This window comes from Notolabrus celidotus, chromosome 11 (assembly GCF_009762535.1).
Source record: "Notolabrus celidotus isolate fNotCel1 chromosome 11, fNotCel1.pri, whole genome shotgun sequence".
NCBI lineage: Eukaryota > Metazoa > Chordata > Actinopteri > Labriformes > Labridae > Notolabrus > Notolabrus celidotus.
This window is the reverse complement of record NC_048282.1, coordinates 14,261,417-14,279,631: the sequence shown is the minus strand read 5'-3', so window position 1 is coordinate 14,279,631 and position 18,215 is coordinate 14,261,417. Positions and strand designations below refer to the sequence as shown.

Here is an 18,215-nt window from a genome sequence, read left to right as displayed (position 1 = left end):
TCAATAAGTAGAACCACTTTGATTACCCATTAAGTTTAGTTTTACGCTCCTCGATATTTTGTTGCCCCTCAAAATGTTTTTGTGGATTCCAATCTGTCACGCAGGCAACACAGTGTACCCACCAATACTTGTGGTCCGTGAGATTTGAGCCTGATGCCAAATGTGACATGTTTGCTGTGTTGCGCATATGGCTTTCATAGTAGGCTATGTAATTCCGATAGAGTGCAACAGGTTGCTGAATACAAGCCTATTTCAGATTGCACTTAAGTGCGATGTTGACTGACCACTGCTGCAGTGTAACCTAAATTTAGTGAATTGTGTCTTGCAAAGCAGTGAGAAATAAGAAAACTATAGGGAATACGAATGTGAAGCCACTTTATGTAAAGTACGTTTGAAGTAAATATATAAAAGCAAATTGCTAAATAAAACGAAATTCATATATATTTTTAAACAGTATCAAATTATTATTATTTCTATGGCATATTTGAATCTGAATCTTTGTCGTGTGTTAAGATTTGTTTGGTAGGTTTTGGCTGTCAAGTGACGCCAGTGTTGCTCATTTGAGCGCAAGAGACAGGCGGGACAGTCTGCATTGAGATGTTAAGTAGGAGTCTCTATATAAACCCACTTAGGGGGCCTTGTCTTCATTCGTTCGCAAGAGAGGCAAAGGGATTACCTTCAAGGAAACCAGGAAATAAGAAGCAGAATGGTGGCGACAACAGACTCCTCAGAGAAGTCCAAAACTATCGTTGGAAACAAGGTGCGCAGATCAAACTGTTTAGAGAACTTTGTTTGAATGATACGATACTGATTTCCACAGACTCACTGAAGTGTATTGTATACAATAATAATTTGAGATTTCTTTTTTCAACAGGTTTCCAAACCACTGATGGAAAAGAAACGAAGAGCTCGCATAAACAAATGTTTGGAGCAGTTAAAATCTCTGCTGGAGAACTTCTATAGCAGCAGTGTAAGGACAAAACATTATTATATTTATATTATATTTGTTGCAATGATTTCTTAAGTTATGCAAACGATTGTAAACCGAATTTGACTGAATAATTATTATTTTTTTAAATCTCTTTATGTAGATTCGAAAACGCAAACTGGAAAAGGCTGACATCTTGGAGCTCACAGTGAAACATCTCAGGAACTTGCAAAAGATCCAGAGCTGTAAGTTGCAACCTCACTCGTGTTATAGATCAGACTTTGAACTATTTAAATACCTTGTTGGTTTTAGCAACTTCATTCACAGCCTCGGTGTGTTTCTGACCTGAATATGTCTTCTCTGCTTTTAGGTGCTGCCTCTACCTCAGAGTTTTCCGATTATCAAATGGGCTTCCGTAGTTGCATGGCAAACGTCAGTCAATATCTGATGATGGCGGACAATGTCAACGGCAGAGACAACTTGATGTTATCGCAGCTCTCTTGTAAACTCAACCGCTCCCGTGCACGAGAGGAAGTCTTCAGCACCATGGACAGCGGCCTGGGTCAGGCTGAGGCACGAGATGAGGCGCCGAGGCTTCTTCCATCTACAGCGAGACCCGAGGAGAGAAAAATGGTCACGTGGAAAGCTCTGAAGCCCCACAGCACGAGCGCGAATCCATCTTTGCCAATTAAAGACTCACAGAAGCCACAAGTTACCAAAGATGCTGACTGTGTACAGGCTCCTAAACAAAATACTCGTGAAAACAGTCCAAGTCACAACAAGTCTCACAACGTTAGTCACAAGAATGAAGCTGCACACACTCGGGAAAACGTGTGGAGGCCTTGGTAGAACTGTTGGAAATCTTTTATAAAGATGTCATAGAGAATTTTAATGTTTACAACTGCACTGTATATAATTACACAATAAGCTTCTTCTTTTTATATTGTCAATAGTTTATTTTTTAAATAAAATCTGCAAAATAAAGAACGTGTTGTCATGATTGGTCTATTTAAATGGGGTATGGTTCTTAACTTCCTTCAGCATGTGGAAGATTTATAGGGAATGCTGGTTGATCTGAGGAGCCTAGAATTGGCAGATGGGCAATGAAAACATGATTAATTAGCCTACATGATGGGGGGCTCAGAAGCTACATGCAAGTCGATCTAAATCTACGGTGGCCCTGAAGGACAAAACAAATTTACAGAAGAAGTACTTTTACAAAGTTGGAGATCAAATTTACATTTTGGAAAACATTTTTGCATTTTATAAAACAAAATTACATCAGCAAAACACGAAGGCCAAAACAAATTTACATTTAAGGAAACAAATTTTAAAAAGGTGAAACACGTTTACCATTTCTGAAACAAACTAAAATAACATTTTTATGGAAAGGGAATGTACCAAATACTGGGAGTGATCCGGAAGTGATCGAGTGAGGGGTCATTTAGTTTGTTTTGATGGAGAGAAACCAAACAGAGATGGACATGGTTTACATATTAGGACATCCTCGGGTCTCAGAGAGAGGTGTCAGACCTCAGATGAAAAAGCATCATATCTCTGCAAAACTTTCATCATATGTCAGAATTCAGATGAAATGGCCTCAGACCACATAGCCTCAGGCCAAACAGAGTCAGGCTAAAAGCAGTCAGACTTAACAGTAAAAGTGTTTCGTTGTTTGTAAATTTGTTTCCTTCAATGTAAATTTGTTTTGGCCTTGGTAAAAGTGTTTTGCTGATGTAATTTTGTTTTATAAAATGTAAAAATGTTTTCCAAAATGTAAATTTGTCTCCAACTTTGTAAAAGGGTTTCATCTTTTGTAAATTTGTTTTGTCCTTCGGGGCCACCATATAAACCCAACAGGCATTCTAATCCTCAAACAAAAATACATTTTACATTTCTAAGCCTGCAGTAGTTGCATCTTTTATTCATCAAGTGGTGTTAAATGTCAGATGTATCCTTTATGAACACTGGACTTGTGCTAAGGTGTAAATTTAATTTTTCATTCTTGTATTACCCATACTTCATTACTTCTTAAGAAAAAATATCTTGTGGAGAAGAGTGGGCTTTGATTTCTCTTCCTCTAATCTTCTCCGGTTTCACGCATAACTACCGAAACAGTGGCGGGTAAATCAGAAACTTGTCGGACAGCACAACAATTTCGTGCTCTAAGCTGCTAATTTCACGCCATGCTCTCTTTTCTGTTGCCTCTGGACTTAGATATCACGGGGAGCTCTGGGCTGGCTTCTGAAAAATACATAGTTGAACCAATGTAGCTCAAAGTTGTCCCCAAAGTTGAAATAGAAGTTCTGTAACCATGTTTCTGAGATGTCATTTAGAACAGCTCCTCAACACACATGCCAAAATAGTACTTTACCATCAACACCGAAGTATCCTAATTTTTACGCAGTCTTCTTAATACTCACTGATTTGCAAGACACAATTCCCAAATTTTAGCCTCAACTAAATTTCTCTTTAATCTTAATGAAGTCCCTCAATCATCAATTCTTCCATGTAAAGTAAGCAGACAAATAATTGTCTTAAGATGCATTTATTCTGCAAATCCTCCTGTGACCTAAAAGACCGATAAAAATAGATAAAGTGGAGCCGATCAAAACGTTTGAAATCAACTATATTCAATTTTAGTATTTTAAGTGTAGTGAAAGCAGCAGTGGTTAGATACCAAGTGGAATCTGAATGACACAGGCTTGTATTCAGCGCCCATCTACATGTTACAGTGATCGGAATGACATACTATAAAGAACATATGCGCAACACAGCAAACATGTCAACAAGTCAGCTCTTTTAAAGCGTCCTATAGTTTTCTTCCGCTGCTCTGGTGGGGATGTCATAAAGCGTCTGTCCATTTTAGAGGAGCAGCGATGGAGAGGATGGCACCTACAGCGAGGAGAATCGCTGAAACGCCCACAGCTCATTCAGACAATCTCTGCTGAAAAGACGCTGAGAAGCACCCTGGAAGAGAGCTGCTCCTGTGCACTCCACATTGTCTCGTTCAAGTTTCCCCCCTCAAATAAGTAAACTCACAGATTCGAGCCCCCTTATGGCAAGTATTTGTTATTTCAGCTTTTTGTTTGGTCTGATCAGCGCACAAAACCCGTCAGTAAATCTTCTTAATGCTCCCTTTGGAGCAAAGTCAAAGCTTCTCTTTAGATGAGAAGAACAGAGGCCCACAGCACAAGAAAAGTTTGTTTTATCCAAGAAAGGAGCTGACACGTGACTTCCACACTGAATGGCCTTAAACTTTTTCTAAGAATTTCTATGAACTCTTCTTAGCATTGTTTAAGTAAGCTAGTTTGGTTTGCCACAATAATAGCGACGCACATCAGAGCTGAGGGCCAAAGTGAGGGAGAGAAGTTATTAGCATCAGACTGGGTTCAGTCAGGCGCTCTTAACAGAGCAGACGTGGATGAAGAGCGCGCAGACCCTCCGCCCCCTGCTCATTTTGCTAGTAAATATGCGCTCATGTTCAGTAAAACTCAGAAAAACTGTGCAAAAACGTAAATCAGTGTAAGCGACCCAACATATAATCTGAGTCACACACTCCTGATTTCCAATAGAGCTGTCCTCTGATCCCATGCAGGCTACAGCTAAACTAAAGAGCACAGGGGAATCACCCTTAACTGCTACAAGTAAGCTATTGAAGCTTAATGACAGGCTCACATCTGTAGGTACAAAGGTGTGAGCCTTGCAGACTGAATTATTGTTGGTTTGACAGGACACATCTGTTGCATTTTCTCTAATAACACACATAAAGACACATTGCAGACATGACACAAATGAAAAGGATGTTAATCAGGTAAACTCACAGTCGATCTGTATTATTAGAAGAACAAATACACAGTTGATTTCAGTCTTTATGTTATATTTGTGATTGACTCAAACATGATTAAAAACCTCTTTGACAGAGTATGAAATGTACTGCACAACAGGTGACACATGTATCTGTGACACTTTCTGGTCCAGTTGGATGTGTGTGTGTGTGTGTGTGTGCTGTGTGCTGACACACAGGATGATGTTTAGGACAACAAAGTGCTACCACAGACATGAACATATCTGGAGCTGCTCTTCCTCACTGGGAACAAGTAAAGAGACCAGACAAACTAATCACTTCAGAGTCCAGCTGTATGGACAGTTCACTTGTTGGGCTGTTTCTTGTAGCTGTTAAGTAACATCAAGCATTATGAACAATGACTGTTCATGACTGCATTTTAAAGTTTATTTTACTTAATTTAATAATAAGATAAATATTTATCTTGTGCTTTTTCCTGTCCTCATGTAGACATTTAGAGAGTTTAATCATGAGAACAGATATAATGTTTAAATGCTAATGCAGCATGACAGAATGCAACTTGCATGAGGTCTCTTTGGTCGTCTCTGTTTCTGAATTGGTTTTATTTTCTTGAAGACAAATTATGAAAAAAAAACTACTAAATATTACTTTTGTATTTACTTTGAGTACTCATCACATATCAGAAAAGTAGTTGACAGTATATATTTTCTTGCTCTAATGTTGACGGTAATAATGATGATGATGATGATGATGATGAGAGCCGGGGAAAGTCAGAGGAGGAGGAGATGGAGCAGAAAACACGTTCTTCATCCTTTTGGCATTTAACTTGTACTTGTTATTTTCGAGACTTTAGACAGTTTATGGCGATTTATATTTCCACCTCACTGAAACTCAGAGGTAAATATTTAACTTAATATTTCACTGAATTTGTCTGAAAGCTTCAGTAGTTCACATTACCAACATTTTAAACATGTAAATGTAGCACACTCATTTATGAAGTGGTAATATTCATCAAAATGATCAGATATGGCTGCAAAATACTGACAATTGAGTGCTTTAACTTCATGTTGATATTAAAATTTACAACGATAAAACTTTTAAAAGTAGGTTCCCCCATTCACACCACATCCACACACTGATGGCAAAGACTGCTATAAAGTGCCAATCAGTGTTAACTAATCCTACTCACACACTGCTGGCACAGCCTCTAGGGGAAGTGTGTTGAGGTTAATTTTTCTTGCCAAAGAAGTGGACAGCAGGACCTGGGATTGAACCCTCAACCTTCCAATTGAGGGCGACTGTGAGTCTACCACCGGGCCAAAGCCGCCCCTATGGTATGTGAAAGAAGCATAAAACAAAGAGTTAGGACTCTGAAGATTGTCCTTCTTGTATTTCATACAAAACCTTTGCAAAGAGGTCAGCAAGGTTTCACATAAAGAGTATAGAGTAATACTAGTATTAATTATTAAAATATAAATATATAAACTAAAAATATTAGAGGAGAGCTGGCTATTCCCTTACAGTGTTGTCACTGGATATATCTCCAGCACTAGATGGCGCTCTAAAAGGTCTAGGAGTTCAATTTCAATAAGTCATTTCCTGTTAATACAGTTTACTGTCAGTAAACTCTCAGCTGAGAACAGGTTTTATATTTTACAACTGTTAAGGTAAAGTAATCTGAAACATTCATTCAATACAACTTTGATAACAGAGTATGTTTGACTAAATAATTTGAGCACAGAAAGGAGGACATTAAGGGGGTAGTTAGAGACCAAAGTTAAAGTCCTGTGCTGAAGCTAACTGGTAATATGAAATAGCACAAAAAAAAACACTTCAGGGCAAGTGTTCTTGGAGCTTTTGAGGCAAATCATCACATGAGACAACTGACTGATGCTCTGCTCACATCCTGACCCTCAAACATAACAGATAAATTACAAATTAAGAATGATTCCAATATATTTTTGCTTCATTAGCCTTATTAAAAGAAGGATCTTTCTTCGGTAAGATCATAACGCTACACTCCATCTCCAGGGAAAATGATAAGCATATAGTAGAGGGAGAATAAAAACTACATCTGCACAGCAACAACCAAATACAAGTAACAAAATGTTAAAAACACACCTTGAAGCATAATCTTGTTGTTTTAATCAGTCATATCTTTTAACAAATTCATCATTTAAACAAGAAAATCATAACATTTAACATCATTCCTATTTAAATCATTGATATTTAATATGTTACAAAATTATATTTGAATATTGTGAACACAAATGAGCAAAAATCTATGACATCGCATAGTTTGACAGGGAAATGTAATGTTTCCAACAAAAGTCGCATTTTAGCTAATTTGTTCAACTGAATAGGCCTAAACTGGTGAGAGCAACACTTAAACATGAGAATTCAAACAACATTTAAAATGACTGCTGATGAGCAAAAATGTATATGCAAGTTTATTAATTGGGAGGTAGTAGAGAACAAGTTTATCAACTGATGAGGTTTAAAAAGGGAAAATCTTCATCTTATTCCGTAAAGTCTTAATAAGTCTTTGAAAACTGGAATCTAATCAGTTCGATTACATTCATGTTTACACAGTCCCAGACCAAGAGAAGTCAAAGCCTAAAGTTAGTTCTGCTACCAGAGGAAGAATTCCACAACTCTTTTGTCCGATAATCGTCCCATTTGTTAAACATTAAAAGCTGATGGTTGAGTAAACAGTGGCCGAGAAGAGTTGGCTGTTCTGTGTTCTTTGGAGGGGCATCTTGGGATCTTTGTTTTTTAATCTGGAGGGCATTTCAATGATAATTCAACAAACTCTTGTTGAGCTTTACTTTTTATACCTGATGATATTTAAAAAATGTTCAACAGCAGTCCGGACTGTACCTTTGTGGGTGCGAACATTTTATTGAAGTGAATCAGGCATTAAAAAGTCCCTTTATAATAAAAAATATCCCAAGATGGGACAGTAAGCAGTCTTGTGAGAACTTTTTGATAAATCACACCACTCGCTGATTAATCGTAATTGAAAAATAAGAGCCAACTCAGTGTCCTGTCTGTTCACAATGATTCTCATTTGTTGGTTTAGTTACAACACCAGTATTTAAGTTATGCTACATCTATTCAGCCTGAAGGCTTTGGTTATTCAACTTCTGGATGGTTGAACATCTTCATTACCGGTTTGAACACATTACTGGAGCGTATAGGAGGTGAGGTCAGGCTGACATGCTGAGTTCATGAGGATAAAGCACCATTACCAGCTGTATTGGTCAGATGTTCTGTGTGTAAATATCCCATAATGTTGTGTCTGATGATCTCAAAAGTTAACACAAACAAACATTACACAAACAGTTAGAAGAACTGGGAGGAAATGTTGTAAGCAAGGTTTGAATAAACTAAAACCAAAAAAAACAAACCATAAAGTCAATATCTTTTATATGTACATGACAGGTCAATCTTCATAAAATGACTTCACATTTTCATTAAGAATTAAGGGGCCTTCACATTATACCTCCAGATCTCACACAGGACTTTAGGCAATGGAACACCACTTCCATTTTACTTCAACATAGGGTGCTCTAAATAAATGTTGGGATGTGTCTTTAATTTTGATGTTAATAGAAAAGTTTACATCATATTCAAAACAAAAAAATATGTAAAACGTGTCATATCCTCCAATCTCAAGAAACATGGTTCATATTTTGGAAAGTTTAGTTTAAAGCAAACGTGCCCCTAAAACAAAACACAGTTATCAGGTGCCAAATAAACACAGCTTTAACTTAAAGCTCTTAAGGTGCAATTAAAAAAAAACACAAACCGAACAACTACCTCCCTCAAACCTTTAAACATTTCATTAAAAGCAACATCAATCCGCAGAAACTAGGTGTGGGAATGTTCACGCCGTTTAAAAACTGTTCATTTGTGCCGGTGCTGCAAAAAGTCTCCTGGATTGATAACCCAATGTCAAGTCTTCATCTAACCTTTACAAAGCCTACATACAAATTCATGTTTAGGCCCATTAAATCCGGTTACTTTTCCAAAATCCAGCAAGATTCCATAATGATGACTTCAGTTATGTTGTTGACATTAACAGAAACTTGCTTTCAGGTGGTGGAGCCCACAGAGTCTGAATGAAAAGTAATGTACCCCGAGGAGGATGCTGATGGTGTGCTTACAAAACTGTTAGTGCTTCCTTTACCCTCCACCTTGTGCCTCTTTTGCCCCCAGTCAGTCCCAGCACCTGCCCCCCCACCTGTCCTTGGCCTATAAGCAGAATGCCCCACAGTCTGACGGCTGCATCCCGGTGAGCCTGCTTCACATTGCTGTTTCCTGTCTCTCGAGCGCTCCTGGCAGCCTTTCCCTGAATCACACATCCCAGAGCTCTTTTTTCCTGCAGGTTTGTCTGGTTTCGGGGAACCCTCAGGCGAGTTGCCCCGACTACAGCTTCTTTTGTGTTCAGAGAGCCGCCTGAGTGCTTGAGGCTCACGCTCGAAGTCTGTGAGTGGGAAGTAAGGAAGGATGACTGTGTGCTGTTCGTACACATTGGGGATAAGTGAGATGGTGGATGTGCGCCGCGGGCTTTTCCTGGGACTCGGGAGCGGCGTCTCATCTATAAAGTTAATCACCTCATCACGGCTGAAACACCGCAGCTCGTCCTCGTAGCGCTCCCCACCGCAAACCACGCGTGGCAGGTGCTTGAGGGAGTGCATACTATCCTCAGAGCGTCGCCGCTTGCGGTGCGGGTGATGATGATGGTGGTGATGATGATGATGGTGGCTCTCCTCGTGGTAGGAGACCAGGCTGCTCCTGCGCCTCTCGTGGCGTGGCAAGGTGGAGCTGTAGTGGGCACTCACTATTATGTCCTCGGTGGAGCCCCATCGGTGCAGGTATGAGGGGATCCGGTCGCTGGTCCACATGTCGGTTTCGTCGTGGGAGTATCTTCTTGTAGGGGGCACCTAAACGCAACACACAAACCAAACCCTTCAGTCTATAAGTTAATTTGAAATTATTTCACCAATAGTTCTGCATCAAAAGATAACAAATGAACGCATTAACCAAGTGATATGGTATGACACATTATTTTAGAATAATAAACACCTTATTAATTTATCATAATTATTACTACATGTAGGAATTTTTTAGAGTGACATTACTCAGAATTTCTTTATAACACTCATTTGCAGTCGTCCCAATGAACTGCTTTGTGTTTGGATTGTGGTTGAAGTGAAAACTTTCTGGTGATATCTCATTAAATGAGACATTTATGTTTGAGAATTTGTTCTATGTTGTCTGATTAAATTGTCATATTTAAATAAAAACCTACATGTCACACATAAAAGTTCAAGATGTGAATAGCAACTTTAAGTCTTGATTAATCCCTCAGGCATGTAACTACCTCGGACATAATAACATGCAGATGGCAGGGTTATATCTGCACTACTGTTAACCTCCATTAATTGGAGATAGAAATAGAAAGAAATTGATAGTTCTCTACATGTTATACTCACATTCCATTCTGTTCTGACAACTATGCAAGAGAGAGAGGGTTTGTCAGGGTGACGTCAAGAGCCACAAGATTGATATCAGCCTGCCCCCCTGTGGTTGCTTTTAGTAAATGCAGAGAAATGAGACAGCAGACGATACAGTAGCACTGAGTGTGTTGGGTGGGAGAGCTCAACAGCAGAGGGCAGCACAAGCATTAGAATGAGTTAAGATGTTCAGACAGTTTAGGCAGGATGGAAACAGGAACAGACAGTAACAGACACACATCACAAAAAGCCATAAAGCCAAAGAGGCTTTATTTCATAATCAGAACACTTGGGAAGTGTCATCGCACTTCTAAAACAGAGGTACTACGTGAATATGATTCAAAGGAGTTGGTTGACTTGTTGTTTAGTTGGGCTTTCACCCTTACAGCAGAGACACAATAACAAGATTATGACACAGTTCAGTAAGTCTTTACGTTACTGAAATCAAAATCATGCATCTTATTTGTTTCATCGTCACACATGGACAGCAAGGACAAGCACAGCTAAATCTACTTTATGAACAATGACTGTACAACCATATGAAGAGAAGTATGATACACAAAGCAATGGATGGAGGTAATGATCATGATAGCTACTGTATTCATCTCTGTTTCAAGGCTTCTTAAGAAGTCTGTTGGCATTTGAAATGTCCTTTATTATGTTGGACATCTTGGGTGTTATACCAATTTCAATTTGGTTTCGTTTACTGGTAAACCAAGTGCTTTTGCTGCAGACTTTTCTTAGAACACTGAAGCCCTTGCTTAGTTGTTTCTCACAAAGATGACACAGTGATTCGTTTGTAAAGATAACATTGTGAGGGTTGCATTTTCTTGATTCTGTATCAACATATCCTCACCACAGTCTTGCAGGCCAAGTCCATCAAGATTTTTTATCATCATTACAACTTTTGTCAATAATTTCAGTTCATCCAATTTATGGCTAAGGGCCAGGATGAGTGGTAAGGTCAATGTTAAAACCAAAGCAGATCAGAAGGTTTTGTTATTTTGTCCTAGAGGGTTGTTTGTCTGAACACATTTTTGGTTTTGATCAAGGTCACAAAGTAGTTTTTTTGTTTTTTTTATAGCTCTGCATCAGACTGGGATGGATGCTAGATATGCTTTAGGGTAAAACATGAGCAGATGTTTATGGTGCTTTCCTGAAATCTTGTAGGATTCCTGAAATATAGAAGGTAAGTCATTTACTAAACTCTTACCCTCTTCAAAAAGAGAACTTTAGTCAATTGCATGTAGGTCCATGGCCAAGACAAAGTGATAAATGAAGAACATGGGACTGTCGATGGTCATATTTACCAAACATTAGTCAGCCAGTGTATTTTTGCATTAAATCAAAAAAGGCCGATCTGGAAGATAGCATTACAAAATGTCTTGATGATTCCATAAAATTCAAGCAAGATATTGTATGGGCCACTGAGGCCATTTCACCATGCACATAAGCAATGAAGTGTCATGTAAAAATCGTTCAATTGATCAATTAAAAGAAATGAAGGAAATCAATGAAAATATACCTGCAAATACTGCATTTTATCTTCCTGTTGTTCCCTCAATGGATACCCATGTGGAACCCCCCTTTCTAAGGTTGAGAACTCATACTTGGCATTATGGTCTAGCGTCACGATTTCAGGCGACGAGCTATAGTCATATGGTCTGTCATTTATTAAGTCGGCATGTATTCCTCCATCTTGGCTGTTTTCTGCAAAGTGCAGAAAAGCACGAGCGTCAGGATTAGAGAGCAACGGACTCAATACACAAGACAGACAGACAGACAGACGAATAGATAAGAGAGACAAGTTCAATTGTTCTCTGGAAAGTTGACTTTTCATACGGGTCTACTCATGAAAATATGTGGTTTGGATCAAAAGTTTTCAGTTTCAAAATGATCAAACAAATGTTAAGTAAGTGGGAAAAAAACGTCCCAAATTGGTTCTGTACTCAGAAACTAAAGTGGCTTAAAGATTCTTTGAAGGTCCAGAGTTTATATTCTCAACAAAATCATACAATGTCAAGTATTCTGAATACCCATCAACCTAGTTTGCTTCCCCAATTTCTGCGTTCATGTTCCTTAAAGATCAATTGGTGTAAAATGCTCATCTTGAGAAAATTGTTGGCCAAAAAAAGATGGAAGATGAAAGTAGCTTTTTGCACAGGCAGCTTGGCATGCAAGTCAGTAGCTCCGGAAAAAAAACAGGAAACAATCCTTATACATACAACTGTGGTGAGTTATACATGGCAAGCCCTCTGGAAAAAAGCAGAGAACTGGCAGTGTTAATTATCACACAGAGTGGCCTGCCCTGAGATGTTTTATGGCTCCTGCTGGACTAGAGCGGTTATCAGGGAGGGTGTAAAGAGGGAGGAAATCAGAAGGTGTGGAAGGTTAGAAACAGGAGAGAGGGGTTCAGATTGGGTTGAGTTTAAACAGTGCCAATAGAAAAAAAGACAAATGGTTCATACTGTCATCAGTTTGCATAAATTTGTGGTGAAGTAGTCATGGATGCACTCCATGAGCCTTTCTATGATTATCATGTGACCTCATTTTGGGACCAAATTTTCTGTGAAGTGTCTGTGACTTGCGAAAATGTTTTCAATTTCAACCCCCTTAGATAACTCTGTGATAAAACATACACGTCTTGGGCCGCTTTCTTTCTCTTTATCTATTAGTCAGATGTGAACTAAGAGCCGTTTTATCTAGGTCTCTGAATATGATTTCACAGTACTGTGCTTTACTTCAATCTGAGTGGTTGGCTGGGGCACACAAAATAAAAACAAACAAATAAATTCCAACAAACAAAAATAAAATTAAAAAAAGAATAGACACATGGTTCATTTTTATATACATTGCAGTTATGTTTCAAGAAAAAAAAACTAGGGTATTGTATTGTGACTTGAGGGAAATATGACCATCATTATGACATGAGACTGCTTTTCAACTTTACCACAACTGTTCAGTTTATCTGGATCTTAAAAAAATAAATGGAGTACCATTTATTTATCATCCTCTCATGCCAGGGCAGTGTAGAGGAAGACCGTCCAGTTTCACTGCATTGGAGCGAAAAAGAAAAAAGTGCTGCCAGGTAGATCTATGTCTCTTCTCCAGCAACTTTTCTTTCTTCTTTTTCTTTGTAATGACATCAATCTTATAGCATGGTAAGGTAAAACACCTTATCAGATACACACCACAGAAGAAAAAAAAACTACACAGAAACATATATTTCACTATGGAGAGTTATGTTACACAGACACTTGTCACTTCAGTTTCATCTTCTTGCAACAAAGGTCACATGATAGGTCACATGATAACATTTGACCACTAATTTCAGACCTTATCGCAAAATATATTGTTAGTAAGGACAAAAAGAAACTCAGTAGTATGCTTTTTTTTTAAGAATATTTACAATACCAAAAAAATCCAGGATTGCTCTAATGGAAGGTCTGAACCACTCTAAAGTTTAATCACATTATAATGAAATCTAAATAAATGCAAAACATGTCCCTGTTAAGAGCTACAAGTGTAACAAGTGATCTGAATATTGTCATATTATAATCATGATATATTATCATAGTGGTTCTTCTATTCTATTTTCAGCCTTGGCCTCAAAATGACTCGAGGCAAGTTATTAAATTCATAAAGATACATTTAACTTTTTCAGTTTTAATACTTGTTGGAAAATCCTACAACTGCATTATATTAATGAATCATAACTTAAAACCAGTTCAGATCAAAGACTACAGACTTTTTTCATATCAGTTAATATGGTCCATCTTTTTTTTATAGTCGCTCCATTCATCTGGGATTTTTGTCCACACAAATGAGACTGCTAGTTGACAGTAACAGAGTCTGTTCTCACAAAGTTAGCCTGTCACTGTCACAAGTGATACTTCTCCAAGAAACATAATTAGGGATTAAACAAGTAGAAATCATGTTGTAGCATTCTGAGAGCATCTTTCAAACATTTTCTCAGCCCACCAAAGAGCTGTCTAAATTACAGCCAGATTAGTGCTTAATGAGCCGTGTTGACTATAGCTGTTACCAAAGATGGTGTTTCTTGTTAAAGATATATCTTTGATTTTAACTGGCTTTTCTATCTTATGAGATCAGTTTTAACATTCATTAAAATGATCCCAGGAATTGAAGGAATCATCATTAAATGGGTTAAATATAATGTATAAAAATAGTATAATTAACTATATCTTAGTGGTTAATGCAGAAATTAATCTACTTCTGAATACTGGGACCTTACATTACCTCATGGATCAGAGTTGAAAATCAAAAATCAGGCCATATACTACACTCTGTGTCCTTCCTACAAGATGCTTACCTTATTTTTTCAAATAGAAATACACCCTTGGCAAAGAGACAAAACTATCCTTGTTGATGAATCATATTTTTCACTGTTATTCCTATGGCCAAAGACAGTGAAGAAAAATGTAAAACACAGACCCGGAGAGTCATGCCTATATTTAAACTGTTACTTAATTGTTGTTAAATCAGGGAGTTTATTTGTGCTTTAACATCAGGGCATCATTACAACAATATCCCACATAGATCAAATTCCACTACATAAGTTTTCTACTCAAGCCATCTTTCGCTATAGGAATCATTATCCATGTTTACGTCATCAAGTGGAGAACAGGGAAAAAAGGAGGCAGGACAGGAAGGTGACAGCTGACAGTGCCTTACCCTCATCCACGTCATCGTTTGACATGATCGCAACACACTTCTCCCACACCATGCGGATGTCAGCCCGATAGCGGTCACAAGCCCAGAGGAACATGGGCAGCAGGATGGACTGCACAATGGAGCACCACAGCACACACAACACCATCCAGTTGTAGGAGCGGTCAAACTTTAGACTGGCAAAGCTCACCACCTGGGCAGGATCAGAAGAGTGTTAGGAGTAATACAGAATTAGCTATCACTGACTTCTTACTACGTTATGTTCCATAAAATACTGTTTGAAAACTGTTGATTACAGAGAGGTCAGTAGACAGCATAACAAAGCTACTGTGTTTTAAGCCACGAACACACTGTTACTGCACAAACTCGTGCTGAAAAAGGACTGGTATGTCTACTGAAGCATCTTCCTTCTCTACAAATGTATTCACTTTAAAAGTTATAAATAATACATTTATTAACAGACCAAATGACTGAACTGAAATACATCATTATACACATTTTTTATTATAATACAATATAATAAACTTTATTTATATAGCCCTTTTCTTAACAACGTTACAAAGTGTTTCAGAACATAAAAGCAGAGAATTACAAAGCATAAAAACTATGCAAACGGGCAAGAAAAAAGACCGAAGCAAAACAAGACATCTGAATACAGAGCAAATTCAAGAATTAGGCGTGGAGAAATGCCTTCAATATAAAAATGTTTTTAGAGCGGGTCTAAAAGCAGTTAATGTTGTGGATTGTCTAATTGTCAGTGGCAGGGAGTTCCACAAACTTGGAGCTCTGATTGAAAAGTCACCTTTTGTTATAACCCTCCTGTTTTGTTGCAGGTCAAACTGACCCTTTTTAAGTCTATTTTAGGTAATATGTACCTTCCAAACCAGCAAAATGCAGCATAAAAATCTGGGCAGCATGTGACAGAAGAGTTGTCGTGTTAATTTATCAACATCACTTCATAAAAAATAATAAAACCAAAATGTTAAATAGAATGAACAAAACTTTTGGATAATTGAATATGCCCTGGGTCAAATTGACCCAGGAACATTATTGCTGTTCCAGAGAAACAAACATAACAGGAGGGTTAAGGCAGGATCTTGGCACAACCAGCAGAGATGCATCCACAGACCGGGGGGGCCACCCAGGCACATAGGGGGTTAAAAGGTCGCTTAATTGGTTGGGGCCTGTCCATTTAAAATTTTAAAAGTAATCAATAAAATCTTAAAATCGACACGATAAAAAACTTGCAGCCAATGTAAGCTGGTGAGGACAGGAGTGGTGTGTTGATATTTTGATGTGCCTGTTGAAATCAGAGCGGCTGCATTTTGAACTAGTTGGAGTCTGTGGAGGGAGCTCTGACTGATACCTGTGAAAGTGCATTACATCATGGCTCTAAAAACGAGTCTCCTAAATCCCCTTTTGCATGTCCAGTCATTTTCTAGATTGAATTTCAATGCAGATGATAACTGTTTGGTGAGAATCTTGCACGAATAAGCTTCCCAGGTTAGCAGTCAACACATACATCAACTAGTCCAACTGTATTAAGATTGAAGTATAAATGCTGGTGTTTGTCTGACCATCAAGTTTTAGTTTATTGACAATCAGTGAGCTTTAGAGGAACTAGAAGGTGGATTAGGCTAGCTGTTTCCTTCCAAATCCATTCCATATGCTAAGCTAAGCTAAGCTAACTGGCAAGCTCTAGAGTCATTTTTTAATTCATAATGTGTTATAAACAGTGATTGAGGGACACGAAACATAGATAACACATCCAAATAGAATGAATACACAAAGTAAAAAGGTACAAGTTTGTACTATGATGTTCTTGATCTCTAAAACAGCCCCCTGAGTTGATCCATACTGCATCAAGTAAAAGTTTTATACAAGATTAAAATGCATGGGCTTAACCCAGAGATTTACAGTCTGTAACTTTATTTAGGGGATCAACATACTTTTCAAAGACAAGCTTAGACTAGCAAGCAGGAACTAGCTATATTTTTGCTCTCTGAGACTCTTCAGATTTGTGCCCGAGTCGGTTAAAAAAAATCACCCTCTTCATTTTCTAATATTCAAGTTCTGGTGCTCTCAGTAAAAACTCTGCACTCAGAGTGTCTGAGTGTCAACAAGAAGTTGGCTAAAAGCTTTATGTCACTGTGCCAGAAATGGTACCTAAATGTGATGTTTCGCAATGGTGTTTTCTGATGTGTAGTAAGTGGTGCAGATTTAAAACAACACCAGATTCTGGATGAAAATCACATCTGATTGGATGAATTGCTTTTTAGTGTAAAAAAGGTGACATCAGTTTTTCTCATGATTCCCTGTTAGGACATGCACTTCAGCCAATATTGGTTAATCTACCTCAGCACAGCAACAGAGGGCATTATCTGGTCATTAAAGGTGACAGGTTTAGTGTCTAATCCTCCTCTCTAATGCACTGCTCCAAGACACTGATCAGTTGATTAACTCAAACTCATTATTGCTCTGGTCACACCTTGAACTCTGAGAACATTACTCTGTGACTTGATGAAATCATGAATGTTATAAATGAGGGTGACCTTGTTTGCCTACTGAGCTGGCCTGATCTAAAACTGACGGGGGCACCAAGGACAGGGGAGGCAAGTAAAAACTTAAAAATGACAAGTTTTCTCTCCATCAGGATCCATCACCTGCTGATTATTTTTTAACATGCCTAAATCCAGAGAGCGTAATATATGTGTGTGCATCTAACATTCCACAATCATTCTGCATTACACAATATTAGGTTTATGAAAACCGAGGTTATGCTGCTTGTACAGCTGATGATTTTTGCACTGACAGGTGCTGAGTTTGTTATTTAGAAAGCTTCTTATTGTGCATATGGGTACGTATATGTGTGTATATATATGTGTTTGTGTATATATATATATGTATGTATGTATGTATATGTGTGTGTATGCACAAATATGTGGGATTGTTTAAGTTTATGTACTGTACTACCAAGATCAGGGAGGGATAGGAATTTTATTTATATATTTACTTTTCTTAGTTTATTATCAATGTCATCATGATTAATAATTGATTATTGTTAATGACATGGCTGAACCATCACTTATGCTATGTTTGCAATGTCAAAGCCACTGTAAAAAAAAAACAATAAACAATTGATCACAAAAAAGAAAAAGAAAGCTTCTTATTGGTGGAGTATGTATCAGTGAACCCCTGTGCATTCTGAACACTTCATATAAATCATCAGGCCAACAAATTGCTAAGATGTTGACAAGGTGAACTT

The 18,215-nt window shown here is 38.0% G+C and overlaps 2 protein-coding genes across 2 annotated transcripts in view; one reads left to right on the top strand and one right to left on the bottom strand.

Annotated features, from left to right (window-relative positions):
- Window positions 1–364: 364 nt before the first annotated feature.
- Window positions 365–1,892, top strand: her3 (hairy-related 3). The gene is made up of 4 exons (XM_034695398.1): window positions 365–760; window positions 875–970; window positions 1,092–1,173; window positions 1,299–1,892. Exons 1-4 carry the CDS (start codon window positions 707–709, stop codon window positions 1,775–1,777), a joined length of 711 nt encoding a protein of 236 aa, XP_034551289.1. The 5' UTR covers window positions 365–706; the 3' UTR covers window positions 1,778–1,892.
- Window positions 1,893–8,148: 6,256 nt separating this feature from the next.
- Window positions 8,149–18,215, bottom strand: part of LOC117821257 (probable G-protein coupled receptor 153) — a 44,729-nt gene continuing 34,662 nt past the window's right edge. Inside the window, exons 4-6 of the mRNA XM_034695413.1 lie at window positions 14,954–15,143; window positions 11,784–11,968; window positions 8,149–9,685 (exon numbers count right to left, since the gene is read on the bottom strand). Of these exons, the coding sequence (XP_034551304.1) occupies window positions 8,834–9,685; window positions 11,784–11,968; window positions 14,954–15,143 (1,227 nt within the window). The 3' untranslated portion in view covers window positions 8,149–8,833. The remainder of the gene's footprint in view (window positions 9,686–11,783; window positions 11,969–14,953; window positions 15,144–18,215) is intronic.